Raw genomic sequence first — 17832 nt, 5'->3', positions numbered from 1 at the left:
AGGCGATAAGCCATCCAGTGATAAATAGAATAAAAAAAGTAAACAAGAATTCAAAAGGGTGCATAGTATAAAGTCTACAGACCTCAGCCTAAATTGCATACAGCATCATTGAGACGATAACACTATATTCCCCAATTCACAATTGTTGTTTCCTATTTTTATTTTTGTTATGATTTGATGGCTTGCTACCCAAACAACTCCTTGATGACTACAATGGCGAGCCACTTACATTTGCTGTACATGCTTTCCACAAGGTTGCACATATAAATGATCACCAGACAACGGTGGTGTGTAAACATTTATTTAAATACTTGCCTGGTCCATGGTTCCTCTGACTGCCTCATTTAATCTCAGCTACGCCTGTATTAAACACATGCTTTTCAACATGTTTTTGCTTTGTCATGTTTTTGTTTCAGTGTTAACACTTCGATGGATTGTAGCCTGCATGCATAACTCTTTCAATGCTATCTCTTGTTCATCGATGCTCATTTATTTCTTACTTTTCATATCAATACCAGAGTACTACTCCCAACATGGCGCCTGTCAGATGTGCAGGCACGTTTCCATTGATCTTGAGGTGGGCGTTTCTTTCCGGGCAATCAGTGATAGTCCTCTTCCCTCAAAGCCCCGAGCAGATGTGTTGGGAGGATTGTAGTTGCCCTCTTTAATTGTGGGAACTCTGTAAACCATTCCAGATCAGCCTGATTTTCATTTTTGACAAATGTGAAGATTAGAGACAATTTTAGCCTGCTGCCATCACATCTAAAAGATATGGCAGTTTGTTACTGACTGTGTACGATTGTTATCTTGAGATTGTTCCATCTATGGCCTTGCATATGAAAAATATTCTTGCACATGCTTGGCTTTTCTTTGTGATTCTACAATTCGTTTGCACCAATCTTACATCAGATGTGACAAGACAAGATCATTTTTGTAGTGTCCTGCGGGACACGTTCTAGTGTTCAGCAGGAAGCTGTACTCCCAGCCACTCACTTGAGGGCTGGACACACTGCACCCTTACACCCATCCATCACGGGAGTCACGAGTGACGTGGCTCCGCCAATAAAAGGGCCCAGGGGCACATGCTCGTGGCCAGTTATCTCACTCTACTGCGAAGTGTCTGTGTCCGTCATTCCACGCCATGTGGGCCTGAGGCCCAATACTACACTGGTGATGAGGCGGGTTGCAAGGAGAGAAGCCCGGCAAGTGGCAACCCGGCACGCCCTGTCACGCCACCAGTGACGGAGGTGAGGTGTATGCCTCTTGTGTCAACCATTCACGCCTCCTTGTCCTGAGAGGATCAGTGCTGTCTGCACAGGGGCTTGCACATGGCCTCATCACAGATATGACGGCCGTAGCCCCGCTGCAGAGGACGAAGGACACTGATTACCTGAACCGGCATCACTGAGGAAAATCTATGCAGGCGCTCGCCGATGCCCACGCACTGCCGACACTGCATCCCCAGTGCCGGACTGCACCACAACAGAGGTCAGTTAAACTCTCTGCAAGCCCTGAAGCGCCCACAGGCTGTTCAGCTCGCTGAGTCCGCACTGAGAGGGAGGAAAGAAGAGACTGCTCCCAGCAATCGCCCGAACCCAGAGAGAGCGCCAAACCCAGCCAGGATCAGAAGGTGCCTGCAGTTGCGCAGAGGTGGCCGCCTCCTCGACCCACATAGTCCAGTGACCCCCAAAGGACAGTGACATAGTGCCCACACCGCCAGCGCTCGCTCCGCACTGCGCACGTTAACACTTAAATACCAAGGAGACTCATGAGACATATTTGTGGGAAAGCAGTGGTGCAGGTTTATTTCGTACAACAAGTAGCTGATAGGTGGGTCATCTTACAGGCGATCCAATGCGGCAGCCCCTCGCTGACCCGCATGCCTAAGGAGCCATCTTGCACGGCGAGTCGATGCTCTGACGGTGCAGTAAAATTATCACTTTATTTCGTTATACTCCTGCCCCCCCTGTCAGGGCGGAGCAATGAGGCACACCCCCGGTCGGTTCAGGCCCTCCGAGCGCCCGAAGGACTAACGGGGCGCCAACGCTGTTTCCTGGAACCCCCTCGGCTCCAGGTTCTTGCCCCGGCACCCTTACTGTGCCAGGCAGAGGTATTTAGACTGTATCCTTCTGCCGCAGAGGTACCCAGGGAAGGAGAGGCCGAGCAAAGTTGTTGGGCCTGCTGATATACCCCCCGGGAACGCCCCCATCCCTACAATATGTATCACACATACTTGGCCAATTTCACAAACATATCACATTCAAACAGACATCCATTCCAAAAACAATATAAATAGCAAAACGGTCCCTTTGTCACGTTGATTAAAGTAAGAATTTTACAAAGGATTGAGGCAACAAAACAGTTTCCTAAATTGAATTACTACAGTTTTTTAACTGAAAGAGGAACCAAAGTTATCTTGATATCTAATATCAGATATCAAGATAACTTTGGTTCCTCTTGCCAAGTATGTGTGATACCTATTGTTGAAGTGTTTGTAAATATCTCATAATGTATGTAGATCTTGTTTTTTATGTAGTGTTTATGTCGTTTGATGTTTAAATGCACAACAAAGTACGCTATCTTTTGAAAAAATAAATGAAATTTGAATAGTTCATCTATGACTAAGGTGCAATCTATAAAGCGTTTATTTCATGTTTGAATTCATGAAAACATTTAACAAATTCTAGGCATAGTCAGTCTCAGCATTGGCATTTGTTCAGTTTTGAATTTAAAAACAGGCATTGGTGTCTCTCGATCGTACACAGGTTACAGTTTAACCCACCACGCAAAGTAAATAAAACGAGAGGCACCCATATTATATCTTTTTAGAACCCTTTAAAGTCGCACACCTTGTGAACCACATCGACAGAAGAAATTTTGAGGTGGCAAGAACAAACATAAAAGACGTATCTGATTTGAAGAGTCTAAAGGCCTCTCTGTAATCCCTTATGCCTCTAGACCGACAGCACTGAATTAGCCATTTGGATTTTGCCCTAGAATAAGAGGGGCAGAAGAGCAGAACGTGAAGATCTGTCTCTCTGCTAGCCTCGCATATTGGGCAAGTACTTGCAGGAAGTGGTGTTTTTCGCCATTTGTCGGTGGCATCCCTTGAGGGAAGTGTGCCATGCCTGAACTGGAGGTAAAGTTTCTTAGCCAAAGGTGGCTGAATTTGATTTAAGAATCTCTCAAAAGAAGGGTGGGCCTTAATCTCTAGAAAAGTGTTAGTGAGCCTGCCCAGGGTCGAATTTGATGATAGAAGAGCCCTACCCTACTCGTTCAACGCTATGCTCAAAGCTTTTCTAGAGAGCGAGGCGCAAGTCTCCTCTGGGGAGGACCACAGGTCCCCCCTGCCCAGATTCTGTACGAGGCGTTGGATGTACTTTAACCAAGGGATCCTGCCCACACCACCTCTGGCTAACAAATCCAGCAAGTCTTCCCTATAGCTCTCAAGTTCCGGGGTAGCCCAAAGCCGTCTCCAATATAGCAGGGGACAATATGAAATGACCTCGTGAATTGGCACCAGGCCTAAGTCCAACCTCAAGGGGACGAGGGGAGTGCTCTGGGGAAGACGCAAGAGGCGTCTTGTAAAACTGTTCACAGTAAGGGAAAGAGGGGCCACACTTATATGCCCCCAGAGTTCTGCACCATAAAGTGCACCACCTCTTGCCTGCACCTTGTAGATTTCTACAGGCGGTCCCGTGGGTTTAAGGGAGGATTCACTGTGGACTTTTAAAATGCCGCCCGATGACTGGGCGGGTTTCAGGTTGGCTTTAGCAATCTGCGAGCACCAGTCCATTTTATCGTTAAGGGGGACCCCCAAAGGTTGAGACTCGGTCAAGGGCCGTTCCATCCAGATGTGGGTGGGGGCAGTTCGAATGGATCGTGTTATACGCCATGTATTTCGTTTTGGCGAAATTAATTTCCAAGTTCCTCAATTTAGAGAAGCTGGAAAATGCTTCTAATGTGCGCTGGATACCCCCCCAATGTTTTGGACATTAGGAGGGTATCGTCGGCGAACATTAACGCCGGGATTTTCCTGCCGGCTAGTGTAGGGGAGTCCAGATTGTTCACTCCCAGTAAATAGGCAATGAGGCCATTGAGGAATAGGGAGAAGAGCGTGGGCGCAAGTACATATCCTTGCCTGACTCCCCTTTCCACTGGGAAAGGGGAAGTCAGTCCCCCCCTTCCCAAACCTTACCCTTGCGTACGTGCCCATGAGCAGCCCCTTAAAAAGCTCGCAAAAATAAGCCAGAACACCCATCTCAGTTAGAATGACCCAAAGCTTGTCCCTCTGAACCAGGTCGAAAGCCGATCGTAGGTCCACAAATATCAAATACAGACTTCCTCCCCCCAGAGTAACTGTCTTCCAATACACCAGCTGGAGTCTAAAAAGCTGGTCTATCGTCGACACCCCCGCCCTAAATCCGGCCTGCAGAGAGGACGGGACGTTGTTATAGTCCATCCAACTCTGCAACCTGGTCAGGAGGACTCTGGAAAAAAGCTTCTGGAGGACGTCAAACAGACTTATCGGTCGGTAGTTGGCGGGGTCCTGGGGAGAAACTTTTTTGTGTATGGGTATGATTTCGGCGCCAAGCTAGGTCGGCAGTATAGCCATGCCCTGCATGATGGCATTAAAAAAAGTGCCGAAATATGGTGCCCATACCCCATCCTTGGTCCGATACAGGTCCCCAGGGATTTTGTCCAGCCCCGGAGCCTTTCCCGGTGTCAGAGTCCTAATTGATGCCTTGATTTCCAAAATCGTGAAGGGATGGCCATCATGGGCCCTACCCAACACAGAGGATGGATCAGAAGTTATTACGGCCACACAAGGAGGCACCAAAACCTTCACGAAGCCTAGTGCATAGAGAGGCTTGAAGTGGGCAAGCCACGCCTCCTCACTAAGATTAGGGACAATGGCAGACGCACCTGAAGCCGAGCCGCCACGGACCAAGTTCCAGAATAGCCTAAAGTCACGAGCCTCAAGGGCTTCTCTAATTTTCTCCCAATTATCGGCTTCCCATTCGGCCTTGGCCGCACAGATTAATCTTTTGTAGGCAAGCCGAGCATTTCTAACGGTCGACGGGGTGCCATGCTTCACCTCCTTAATCAGGGCAGATTTGGCCTCCCTACAACTTTGGTTGAATCAGTGGGATTGCTTAGCTGCCTTCCCCCTACCACTATGAGATGTTACAAAGAAGTCAGCCAATAGGTTAAATAGCGAGGAATGGGTGGCCTGCAGAGCCAAAACTAAGAGGGTTCATAATCACATCCCCCAAGCTTGCTAACCGCGTCTAATGCCCCTGCTACGTGGTTTTAAATCTCCGCTACCCTATCCGGGGCTTGAGCAACCTTCTCCCACCTAACTCGCCTGCCTCCCGAGGTCTGGGTGAGGTAAACATCGTTTACCACGATGTTTTTACAACGCGGTACCTTTACCACGCGGCCGTGACAACGCAAGTCGTTACCACGACTTGCGCTGGAGGGCGCTAAAGGATTACAAATAGTTAATTTACTATCCCAACACCTTCCCTAGGGTCCACGGGGACTGGTGTTAGAATAGTAAATTATACTATTCGAAATCCGCGCCCCCAACGCAAGTCGTGGTAACGACTTGCGTTGTTACAGCTGCGTGGTAAAGGTATGCGTTGTGACGGTACGCGTTGTACCGTCATACATCCCTGGGTGAGGTTAGGAGCAGGTGAAGTCCCATCTTCTTCTGATAGCGAGTGGTTCCCCAGAGGGTTCACTAATTCAAGTGAAAGTAGATTGTGATCGCTATCGACCCTGGTTACTACAGTAAATTCTTTGAGGCGTGCCCAAAAGCCCACGTCTACAAGGATATAATCAATAGTCGTGCTTTTCCCTGGCCTGTTAAAAGTACAAGCACCTGGTACATCAGGGGAAAGTCTACCATTGCAGGCCCTTAGGGAAAAAGTAACGACCAACTTATTAATGGCGAGTGCTAGCGGCGTCAGTTGCTTAGTAGCATACATAGTGCACTCCGGAATGGAGCAGGCCTCATCCTCTTCAGAAGTAACAGGAGGGATCCAGTTTGCCTTCAGAGTCTTACAGAAAAAACTCACAGGCTATTCTACAGTTCATTTGCTTGAAGCCATTTCAGCTAAATTCCTACCCTCGATCTCATACAGCTCGGAAATGTTAAACCTTAAAGACGCCATCTCCTTAAAATCAGCACAATCAACCTTCTTTAAGGACCTGTTCTTGATCCCCCGACACATTTCACAATCCCAAATTCGACTTGAATATGGACTAAGAAACCCGACTCCCGACAGACAAGGGGCATCAGCCAAATATTACTGGAGAATGAGGGATGCAGAGGACAATACCCTTGTGCATCACTGCTGGGAGGAAATCGAAACTCAAGCCAGGCTAAATAATTTGACGTTCAGTGATCTGAAGGATTCCCTTGCGGTATTGCAGCTAGAGGAGGCCTGGCTTACCCACCCCACCTATTCCAGTTTCAAAACAGTAGTGAACAAGGCAATCAAAAGGACCTCCTTATTAATAGACAAAACAGCCTTCTCCAAAAAAACAAAAAAAAACACCGCCCATGATCCAAGGCTATCAGCGGCTGAAACCTCAAACATACCTGCTAGACCACTTTTCCCAGGAGAAAAAGCACTATTTAACGTTTCTGCGGCTGGGGTAATTTCCATCAAAAGACTTGACATCAAAATGGAAATACCCCAGGCAATCCAAGGAATGCCGCTTATGTGGAGGAGGGGACGAGTCTTTTCTACATTTACTATGCATCTGCCCCTCCCTGGCAGAGACCGAAGAACGGTCCTCCGGGAAGCCTTTAGGAAGGAACAAATAAGGTCATGTAGAGTAGCCGTCATCCAATGCCTTGGAGGACTATCAAGCCAACTGTCCTGTAGAGCCATAAAATTCATGAAACCCGCAGCAACATAACTGGAAAAAAGGAAACTATTAACTAACTTAAGTTTTAGTACAACCCATCCAGAAATTCACTTATGGTATCATCTGTATGTTTTATACTCATCTGTTTTTATTCCAAAATGTACATTTCATGTATGGTGGTTTCCAACCCTTTTATGATTTTTTACGAAAAAAAAGTATTTATTTATTCATACACCAGAATATTATTTAATTAAAATTTCTCTCTCTTGAAAGATTATTATTGAAAGACAAAAATACCTTGAAAATCTCAATGAGGGTAACTAATCTCCTTTCTTCTCTTGCTCTCACACATCACAGTCAACTAAATTCAAAGTAGGCAATGCAAATTACCTTGTATCTTCACTGTGATTTTTGTTCTACGACGCCCAAATTAGTAATTTTTATATGTACACACCATTTTATACGTGTGCACTCATTGGGCACACACAAAAGTTTAAACAAAGTGAACTGGGAAAGAGGCACCTATTACCCTACCATTTTCAAAGGTCGCAGGGATTGGAAATCTGCAGGAATAGGTGATGGGCCTGGTTCCAAAATTGTCATTGTTCCTTTGTACTGAGCTTCCGAGTAGGCAAGCCAACTGCGAATTGAAAAATAGTACATGAGCCAAGTATAATACACTTTTTATTTCAAAACTTTACATAAAAGTAAAAGAAACATACATTAAACAGTTTGTTGCTTCAAAATGGCAAAAAGCAGGTTTCTAGTGCTATATGAAAACAAGTCACTATTACCATTACTTTACACTCTAATTGCCCTATACCAATTGAAGTCCATTTCCAAGCTAAGCCTTTACTTTGTTTTCACAGGTCGAGGCTATATTTTTAGTCATACATGTCCATGGCAATAACCATACTGGATTTTTTTGTGCCGGCTATGCATACAGTAGATTTTGCTGCTGGTGTTACACACACAATAATAATGAAGGTGGCAGAAGGACGTGTGCAAATGTTTCAATCTCGTTCAGAGACCTGAATGTGTGTACATTGCAAGGACCAGTTGTGCTTCAAGGGTTACCCAAGATAAGACAAAGCTTGGTGTTGCAACTTGTGGGCAGAACAGGTGGCCCTAGCGCTCCCCTGGATTGTGAGAAGGGTAATCAATGATCTCAGCAGCACTGAGAGGGTATTTTAGTGCAAGTATGTTGAGAACAATTTACCTTACTCTTGAAGCAGCACAGGGATATTTGATTATAGCAATGCGCTTTCGGTACAGACAGGAGTCAATGGGATGTGTGGGAAAAGCTTCTATGGTGGCATAGGAAGTATTAACTATGTACCAATTACTAAGCATAATATGGGGTGTATCGTTCTGGTCTTGAGGAGATGGAGTCAGTCAGAAGTGAGTTGAGGTAGCAACATTATAAGGCAAGTGTGATCAATGAATAAAATCATGTGGTTCAAATCTGACCTTGAATTCAGAGAGAGACTGATATGATAAGTGGAAGGCTAACCCAGAAACTGGTAATGGGAGGTTGATGACTTCTTTGTGGGAGGAGTATGGCATACAGAAAGGTTGGACCATCCATTCTTGAACAGCAGTAAGCCTGTAAGCCAATTAGTTTCAAAGATGGGGGTTAAGGAACAGACCAAGAATATTTTGGAATTGCTTGACAACAGTGTTAATTGAACCCAAAAGATGAGAAGAAGCTCCCAAGGACAGAAGAGGGCCAACAGAGTATCAAGCAGGACTGATCCAAAGTAAAGAGGTGAATTAGCAACAGAAGTTTCCCTGGCATTGCCACAAAAAGTTGAAATTCCTTACCACCCGAAATCATGCGGATTCCCTCAACTGCATCTTTCAAAAAAGAAGTTAAATTACTACTCATAAACACATTTCTGCCCTGGGTCATCCATTTTGATCCTGATCTACACCCATGATTATTACTAGACTGTAGGTCCTTGCCCATTATCCACTAGTAATGTCCTAGAAATATTACCTTCTTCAGTTTGTGAACATACACAATTTTCTCTTTTACTTCTATTGATTAGTTTGTTGTTTACTTGATTGTTTTCTTATTTCCAATCATGTGATTCGTGATCTACTCCAATGATCATTAGTTGACTGTCGGATCATGCATTTTGTACCATTGACTTGTCCTGGATATATTACCTCCTTTTTTGTTATCCTACAAAGTTTGTACCTCTGCTGATGATGCTGTTTGCCTTCTTGTTTTCTTATTTTTTGATCTGTAAAGCGCTCGGATACCCTCACAGGTTATGTTCCCGCTATATAAAACTTTATAAATAAATAAACAGTGATGCTTATAAAGACGAGGCTTTCATTAAGAAAAAGGGATTTATTTTTTGATGGCCACAGAGGGGCCCAGGAGAAGGAGTAAGTTGGATAGGACGATGTGACAATTCATAGTGATATTGGTAAGAGTACATTTTGACTAGGGGATCTGTAGATGCAAGACTGAAGGTAGGTAAAGAGATAGTGTGTAAAAGGGAGAAAATTAATGTTATCTACAGTAGCCCTTCTCCAACTGCATCAAGCCATGGTGCGTAACAGGTTGAAAGAAATTAGAATAAAAGAAGCAATTCACTGACCATTAGTGTTTCTGCTGCTTAAAGGGGTATTTGCCACTCCTGAATCAATTTTAAGACTATGTGCTTAGGTTTTATTTAAACAAATATATACAAACAGAACTTAGCATCAGGTTACTAAGGGTTTGCATTGCATTCTTAGGAATCTAGTTTCACATGGTCTGGGCATCTTGTTCCATCATCTAGTTCCCAATGAACACAAAGGTATTGCAGTCATGACATCTAGGGTCTGGGGGCCAGTTGTCGTAGGAGACATTGTGGCCTCAAAATACTTTCTCCTAAACAGGCTTGTCAAGATGTGCCAAACATTGGGACATCTTTGGAGTCTTATGCATCAAGAGACCGCTAGCAAGATAACTTTCTCATCCTATTAAACCTTCACGCATCCAGCACCCATTTTGAAAACTAGTTTATTTGGCATTTCAAACGATACAAGAGAATGGTTTATATGTCTTACTTAGTAAATGAATGAATTTAATTGAAATAATGTTTATTTCGGGGACTAACTCATAAAACGTATCATACTTCAAAGCTAAAAGACAATCACATATAAAATATTATTGATATATAAAATAGTCATTAAAGAGAAAGATTTTTAACAATAAGGTATTTAAAATAGCCAAATAGTACCAGGTAAATATAAAAAGTATTATAACATAGAATCTGAAGTCACAAATCTAAATTATACGATGGCCAAGACATTTTTAGACATGTTTGATTTAGGAAAGTGCATAGGCAAATAAAAAGGATATTATAACATAGCATGCTAAAGTCACAATCTTAATTATAAAAGGCCCAGGCAGGTCAGAAGCTTGGTTGGTTAAATAAAGTTGATGTTGAATTCAGCTTACGTAAAACCAAGCTAGTTTAGGCTAGCGAACATAATAGTAAATTGGTCATTTGTTAAGGAAGGTTTATGAGAGTACAGATCTAGGAGGGTCATAATAAGATGCCCAGCCTCTTCCTTATCAAACAACAACTATAAGAGGTAGTGTCACTTAGTAAAATTCGGTAAGAAACGTAAAAATGTCTAACGCCTAGGACAATGCAATTTGGCTTGATCAAGGTCCGCCCTGGCCTGACATATGCAGGACAAACGAATAAAGCATGTTAACCTCCCAGTCGTATTGTTACAGAGTGCACATAATGATTATTTGGTGCAGTTGGATTTCCAATTACAAGTAAACCTGTTACCAGCAATGTGCCTAACCTAAATTTTACAAACAATGTGCAAGCCGGAGGCGGCTGAATTGCATCCACATATGGTTCCCAGAGCAGGTATAGGTTGGATAGATACAAATTCTCCCATCAGCCCCCTTGATTTGGCATTACAGTGATGGGCATTGAGCTTGCTGTTCCAAAAGGCAGCTTTTACTACGGCCTTGGCACTGTTATTAATTGATGAGATGCACTTTGCCCATAGTCAAAACATCTTCTGCAACAAGGCCATAATACTGTAGCTCCAGGGTAGACCACAGCCTAGCCCAGAAGAGTGCTTTACAGCTAATTGATTAGCTATCTTAAAAAGTTATTTTCTTTAACAGTCAAGCAACTGGTGTTTTAAACCCCCCAGGGTTACTACCTCATACAGTACAGCTGCCTGTACCGTTGCCCTGTATACTTTGATTGCTGGGGAAACACATTTAGGGGTGATTGTTTTATATCTCTCTATTAGCGCCAATGCACTATGAAGCAAGGTTAATTTGCATTTTTGGATATAAGATTTCCAAGTACAGGTTTTATTTATTTTAACCCCTAAATAGTCAAATTTGTCTAAAATGTTTAGGTTTGACCCCTTCATCGGGAACCCACCTCTGATTGATCTATGAGGTTTGAACCCCATGTTCTTGTTTTTTACGGTGTTCACTTCTAGGCCTCGATGATCACATAAGTTAACAAATTGGTTGAGCAAGTTTTGAAGCCCAGATGGAGTGTGAGATAGTAGAAGGGTGTCGTTTGTACCAACCGCCCAGCCTGGGGGAGTCACGAACACTTGCACTCAGATATTTAACTGCATTGTTTACATAAATTGAAAACAAGATTGGGGCGAAGACGCATCCCTGGCGCACTCCTTGCTTAACTGGTATGCGATGCGTCAACTTGCTACCCATTCCTCACCTTACTTGAATGAATGAATTTTAGATTTATAAAGCGCATGGTTACTCCAAGGGAGTGTCCCCGCGCTGAGCATATAAATCAGGCCCTGGCGAGTCCGGTGCGAGTGTACTTCTAACTGTGTATAAAAAGGCAGGTCTTCAGATTCTTCCGGAAACTTGCCTCGGACTGTTCACGTCTTAGGTTAATTGACATTGAATTCCAGTGTTTGGCTGCACGCAGCCCAAAGGAACAGCCCCCTAGTCTTGCCGGTTTACTCTAGGGATCACTGCCAGCGCTGCTTCTCCCGATCTGAGTGTTCCAGAGGGAGAGGGAGCCTTGATCAGGGGAAGAGATAGCTGGGACCCCTCAGATTCATTATCGTATGCAAGAAGCACAGGGCTTTATAAGCAAATCTGTGTAACTGGGAGCCAGTGAAGTTCGGCCAGACCGTGGCTAATGGAAGACTATTTTGGTAGTCTCAGAAACGTCCGGGCTAAGCATTTTGTACTCTTTGTAGCATCGCTAGCCTGCCTATAGATGTACCCAGATACAGCACTTGCACCAAGTTACTCTTGTGTGGTCTAATAAGTACATCTAACAATGCAGAGTAAATTCCCATTGTTACGAGGGTAGACCAAAGTGCGAAACAGCCATTACAACATAGTCTTTACCACGCAAGCGTTACAACACATGCACCGTTACCAAGGAGAGCCTTTACCACACATTTTTTACAATGCATATGCCTTTACCACACATGCCTTTACAACAAATTACGTTGTACAGGTATGTATGGTAAAGGTACATGTGTGGTACTGGTGGTAAGGACATGTAGTAAAGGTGGTGAAGACTATTGGCGTTGTTAGAGGAAACAGAGAGACCCTTCCGCTTCCTCTTTACGACATACGCCATGCATCAGAAGAGCTGCCTGGTCGTCGTAGAGAGGTAAGGGGGAATGGGCCTGGGGTGGAGGGCTACAGTTTTAGGGCCAAGGGCTGGGAGTGGGAGGGGCAGGAGGCCCGGTCAAACAGGGGTCTGCTTTTAGGGCTCCAGGGAGGGGTATTGTTTTTAAAAATGGGGTCTGGGGTAAAGAGTCACGGGGGGGGAACTGCTTTTAAGGCTCAAGGGAGGAGGAGCCTTTTGTTTTTACAAGGGCAGGGTGTCAGCGGGGATCACACAGGGGTCTGCTTTTAGGGCTCAGGGGAGGGGTATTTTTTAAAAGGGCTGGGGTCAGGGTTTTGCGCAGGGGTCCGCTTTGAGGGCTCAGTGGAGGAGTCATTTTTACAAGGGCTGGGGGCCAGCAGGGATCACGCAGGGGTCTACTTTTAGGGCTCAGGGAGGGGTGCGGTTTTAAATTGGGCCAGGAGGGGCACAAGGGTCTGGTTTTAGGGCTCAGGGCAGGGGTCAGGGAAAACCTTTATCACGCATATGCCTTTAACATTAACGCTTTTACAACTAAAGGCATGCGTGGTAAAGGCATATTTGTGGTAAAAGAAAATGTGTGGTAAAGGTTATGTGTGGTAATGGCATTCACTTTGTAATGCATGTGTTGCAACTGAATGCTTTGTATGGTCATACATCCGACCATAGTTGCTGTCTAGGGACACATTTCGAATGATGCCCTCAGGTCCAAAACGGCCATTTATAGGTGGTCTTTAGCGAGCCTAAGATATTTGCAGACAATGAGATTAAATCTAAAAATCTGATCAATCCTGCTCCCCCTCAAGCGAAAATGTGCCTGAAATGGAAAAAGAATACCGGCCTCAACAATCCGATCAAGTAATTTAGCAAGGACGTGGCGGCAGAACACCTTCTGTATATTATCGATTAGGCTAATGGGCCGGTACTTGTCAGGGACTGTTCGGGCTCCTTTTTTATACAGTGGAATAATCTTGGTACTGTGTCAAGAATCAAAAATGTTGCTCCTGCCATGCTTCTATATGTCAATTCATTTATATACAGGCCCCAAACAGCAGGCTCAGAGCGAAACAGGTAACCTTGAACGTTTTCTGGGCCTGGGTCCTTCCCAGGTTGCAAAGACTAGATGGCCCTAACAGTTTCATCTAATGTATATTGAATAGGTCCATTATGCTCAGTTGCCCTGGGACCTGAGTAGTTGACATTCTTATATCAGCCTCTGAGCAGATTGGTGTGCACTTTTCCATAAAGTGATCCATCCACTTTTGGGGTCGCAAAAATAGTTCTATAGAACTGTGGGTTTTGAGACTACTGTGTGTAAAAATATGCCAGACAGTCTGGGAATCCTTATTTTTTGATGCCTCAACCATGGCTGCCCAATTTGTACCAACCCATCTCTGTAAGATGATGTAATCTGCTTGTATTTTGAGCAAGCTTCACTAATTGCCTCTTGGGCTCCTTGCTTCTCAGCCTTGATTAATAGCCCCTTGGCCATGCGACATTCTTATGAATTCCAGCCAAGTCGCTGGGGAGCTGGCCCTTTCTAAATTTCGAGGCCCTTTGCACATGGGTGATACAGGGCCTTAAATAGTTTGTCATGGAGAACTAATAAAGAGACTGTATCAGAGGGGTGCTTTGTAAAAGGATAAAAAACATTATTAAAGTTGTAGCAAATTTGCAAATAATGTGCAGATTTGGAAATATAGTTCCAAATCTAGTTGATAGATTGTCTATTGTTTCCCAGGGTTCAGAACATCTCTGATCAAACACCCAAGTTAATAGTGTCCCTGAACAAATTGCCCTTCAAAGTTAGCTTGAGGGCATTGTGGTCACTATCCAATCTGGACTGGATTTCAAAGTCTGCCGCTACGTGCCAGAGATCAAGATGGAAGATTACATAATGAATTCTGCTCTAGCTGTCACCCCGTGCAAATGTAGGAGTACAGTGCCTGTCGAAGGCAAATCTCCCATTACAGGCCCACATACTAGAAGTCAGTGTGCTGGACAATAACTGCATGGCAGAGGTTGCTCTTGATAATAAACGTTCGCTCTCTAGCGTCATTATACCTCTAGCTTCATATTCTATTTCAATGGCTGGAGCTAAGTCATCTAGTGGCTCGAAAGTGGTGTTAAAGTCTCCGGCAATTAAGCGGGGTGTATTGTCTGTCCTACTATAGAGTTGATGAGCAAGCAGTTTTAACGTGGAGGCTTCTTTGTTCCTGTGCACTGAGCGGTCATACACATTATATAGGTCAACCTTATTACCATTGCTTCTACTTATTGATAGACCTAAGACATCATGCAATCTATCGTTGGTTCTTTTATATATTTGCCATGTTCTTGACCCATATTAGAAGGCCTACTGAGGGGCGGCCAGCTCTTGATGACTGCTTCTAGGCTGCAGTTGGTATAACCCAGTCTAAAGTGTTTTCGAGTGCCCAGGCCTCCCACAAATGTACTATATCCTATTGAATAATAAAAAGTTCCCACTCAGGGACATTGATTTTCCCTTGCAAGCCAACAATATTCCAAGATAGTAACAGGACCTAGGGCAAATGTCCATTTTCAGTTTAACAGGGCCCTTCTGATGGTTTGAGTCGGGAAATTAGATCTAATTCACACTAGTCACATGTAATAGTGTTTTGATGCAATGAATACGTGGAATTACCAACAAAAATATTGCACTGTGTGGATAAATCATGAACATTGGAGTGAGTGGGACTAGAGCACACAGTTTCAAGATCTACAACCCAGGTTTGAGAACGAAATATTCTCTCATTCTGGTTGTCAGTCGAGCATGATTTGGTCAATCAGTTTCTTTTGATGGAGACAGTGTAGGATGAACAGAGCATGAATCTTCAGGGGAGATAGAATGGACTGCAGAACTCACTCAAGCCAGGTTGCTATGGGGATTTTGAGCCGCGACCAAAACAGTGTTACTTATCAGGTGGAAATCCGCAGGGCATGGTGGTCTAAAGAGTTGTTCTTTTCAACTGAATATCGATATCAAGGAGGGGAAATGTTTGCGCGTTTGAAGATGGGAATCCATTGGCTATGGTGTGGTTTCCCAAATGCAATTTAATAGTGTCATATTCATCGGTGTGATTTGATAGGCGCTAGGTATGTGAGATATCGGAATGTATTCAGGAAAAGCATTCCTGTTGGGCTTGAATCCAGTGTGTCACTTTATTGACAAAGGACTCTGTTTCCCTTTCATTTTCAGACATTATCATTTAAATGAATGGTTCCCTAGTTAATTGTGGAGTGGGAATAGCTTTTCTGACTCATGGTGCTAGGGTGTTTGACCAGTGTTAGAATCCGGGGTCTCCGGTTGGCACGGGTAAGCACCGGTGACAAGCAGGGACCCTCTCCTCTACGTAGGGCAAGGAAATTACCCCTTCAGAATAAACCCTGCTCACCCTATGGGCTGCGTGGCGCGAGCAGTCAAGGCTAATCTTCAGGGCGCTAAGTCAGTTAAGCATTTATGACCACATACAGTAAATACAATGACACCAGTCCTAGAGTTGTATCAAAAATACATAGCTTTATATGAAAATATTCTGTTGCAGATATAACACAAGACCAATATAACGTTTAGCGAATGAGGCCACCAGATTTAAATAGACAATTGTTCTCTTTAGTGTTCGTTACCAGCAAGGTACGCTGTAGTTCGATGAACGATGGATGACAGGGAAAACAGAACGTTGCGGACCCTGGATCCGATGTGAACTCGACCGGAGTTCACTTGTACCTTGATTCGAATGTCCGAGGCGTTTCAGGAGCGACCTTGGTGAGGGTGGACCTAGGACGAGGCCAGCGGTTCTCCGGGAAGGTGTCGGGCTCGAAGTCCCCTCGAGGTGCGAGGCGGGTGAGCGGGACAGTGGAGGGTTGCGGCAATCCGGGGTCGAAGCAGCTCACTAGGCGAGGCGCCGTTCAGGCCTGCGGGCCGTACTACTTCTTAGCACGCTGGGTCGTACCTGTAGATCTGTGCGGGAAGTCGCGTTCTCGGGCAGACAAGTGCAGCACTGGGCCTCCGGTACCACTGTACGGAAGGCCTTTCTTGAAGTGCGGCACGAGCCTTGGTATGCAGGAGTGCAAAGCGAGACAGTCGGGTACGTTCGACGTACGGACCGTCCGAGGCTATGAAATGCTCTCCGTGCAGATTCCAGCTGGAGAAGATGAGGCGCACAACGCGCTCCGTAGCAGGAGAGGTGTCAGGAGAGCGGGCAGCCTGGCACTGAAGCGAAGAGCAACTCAAACTTGAGCGGGGCTCTCTGCGGCGGGCGACCAGGCTACAAGTTGTCACGACCTTGGAGGGCGAAGGCAAACCGAGTCACAACTCCGGCGAGGGAATAAGAACTTGAGGGCCCAACAGCAGACGGGCACAGGCAGAATAGAACCCAATGGTCCTGGGGTTCTGATCAGGGGGCAAGCTCAGATCAAGCCCTTGGAGACAGTATCGAGCACAATAAAGCAAAGTCCTCTTTGGTTTTTTCCTCTCCTTCCTCAGCAAGGCACCACCACAGGTCCTTCTAGTCGGGCAGAGGTTTGTTGTGGAAAACTGGATCTAATTTCTTAGGAGCAGGGCTCCTACCTTTATACTATGTTTCTTTTGTCTTGGCAGGCCAGGGGGGCCTTTGCGTAGCTCATCTCAGTTCTTGAGCACTATGTTTTAAAATGTCTGGGTTTTCCTTCCAGGGAACAGGGCAGGCCCCGCAGACGCTCCGCAGGAGGTGGAGCCAGCTTTGTGGAGACAAGTACAGTCCAGGAGTACTCTGTTGACGCTCTTCCCCTCTTTCTTTACCCAGTGAAGGTCAGAATCGTCAGCCGCTCCCCAGGAGGCGGAGCCAGCATTCAGGTGGCAAAGCACAGGCCTATCTAGAGTCAAGGGGCACTCCCCCCACCCATCCTGGTGTAATCGTCCTATTCACCACCTGTCTTCTCCCAGCTCTGTCACTCACAGAACCAGACAGCAAAATACACATACGAGCAGAGGCGACTGAAATGGTTAGGCAAGCAAATGTTAACTTTCTAAAAGTAGCATTTGCAAACACAGGATATTAAAATGAACTTTACTAAAAGAAGTATTTTATTATTATGAGTTTAGGCATACTAAACTTGACTCTCTACCGTGCTCTCTGAGTCTGTCGGGAATTATAGTGTGTAATAACTCCGGCAGCTCGTCTCGCCTATGGAGAGCAGGTAGCCTTGCAATAGTGAAGAACGAATATGGCGGTAATTCACTATCAGGACATGCCACGCACTTGGCTTGTCCTACCTTATGCGTACGATGCACCCTGCCCGCCGGCTTACCATAGGGGTGACTCAC

The 17832-nt window shown here is 45.1% G+C and overlaps 1 protein-coding gene across 1 annotated transcript in view; it reads right to left on the bottom strand.

Annotated features, from left to right (window-relative positions):
* Positions 1–17832, bottom strand: part of CRYBG3 (crystallin beta-gamma domain containing 3) — a 1124543-nt gene that overhangs the window by 897904 nt on the left and 208807 nt on the right. Inside the window, exon 7 of the mRNA XM_086936146.1 lies at positions 7417–7522. Within this exon, the coding sequence (XP_086792272.1) occupies positions 7417–7522 (106 nt within the window). The remainder of the gene's footprint in view (positions 1–7416; positions 7523–17832) is intronic.

This window comes from Lissotriton vulgaris, chromosome 8, assembly GCF_964263255.1.
Source record: "Lissotriton vulgaris chromosome 8, aLisVul1.2, whole genome shotgun sequence".
NCBI lineage: Eukaryota > Metazoa > Chordata > Amphibia > Caudata > Salamandridae > Lissotriton > Lissotriton vulgaris.
This window is presented reverse-complemented; position numbering and strand designations above follow the sequence as displayed.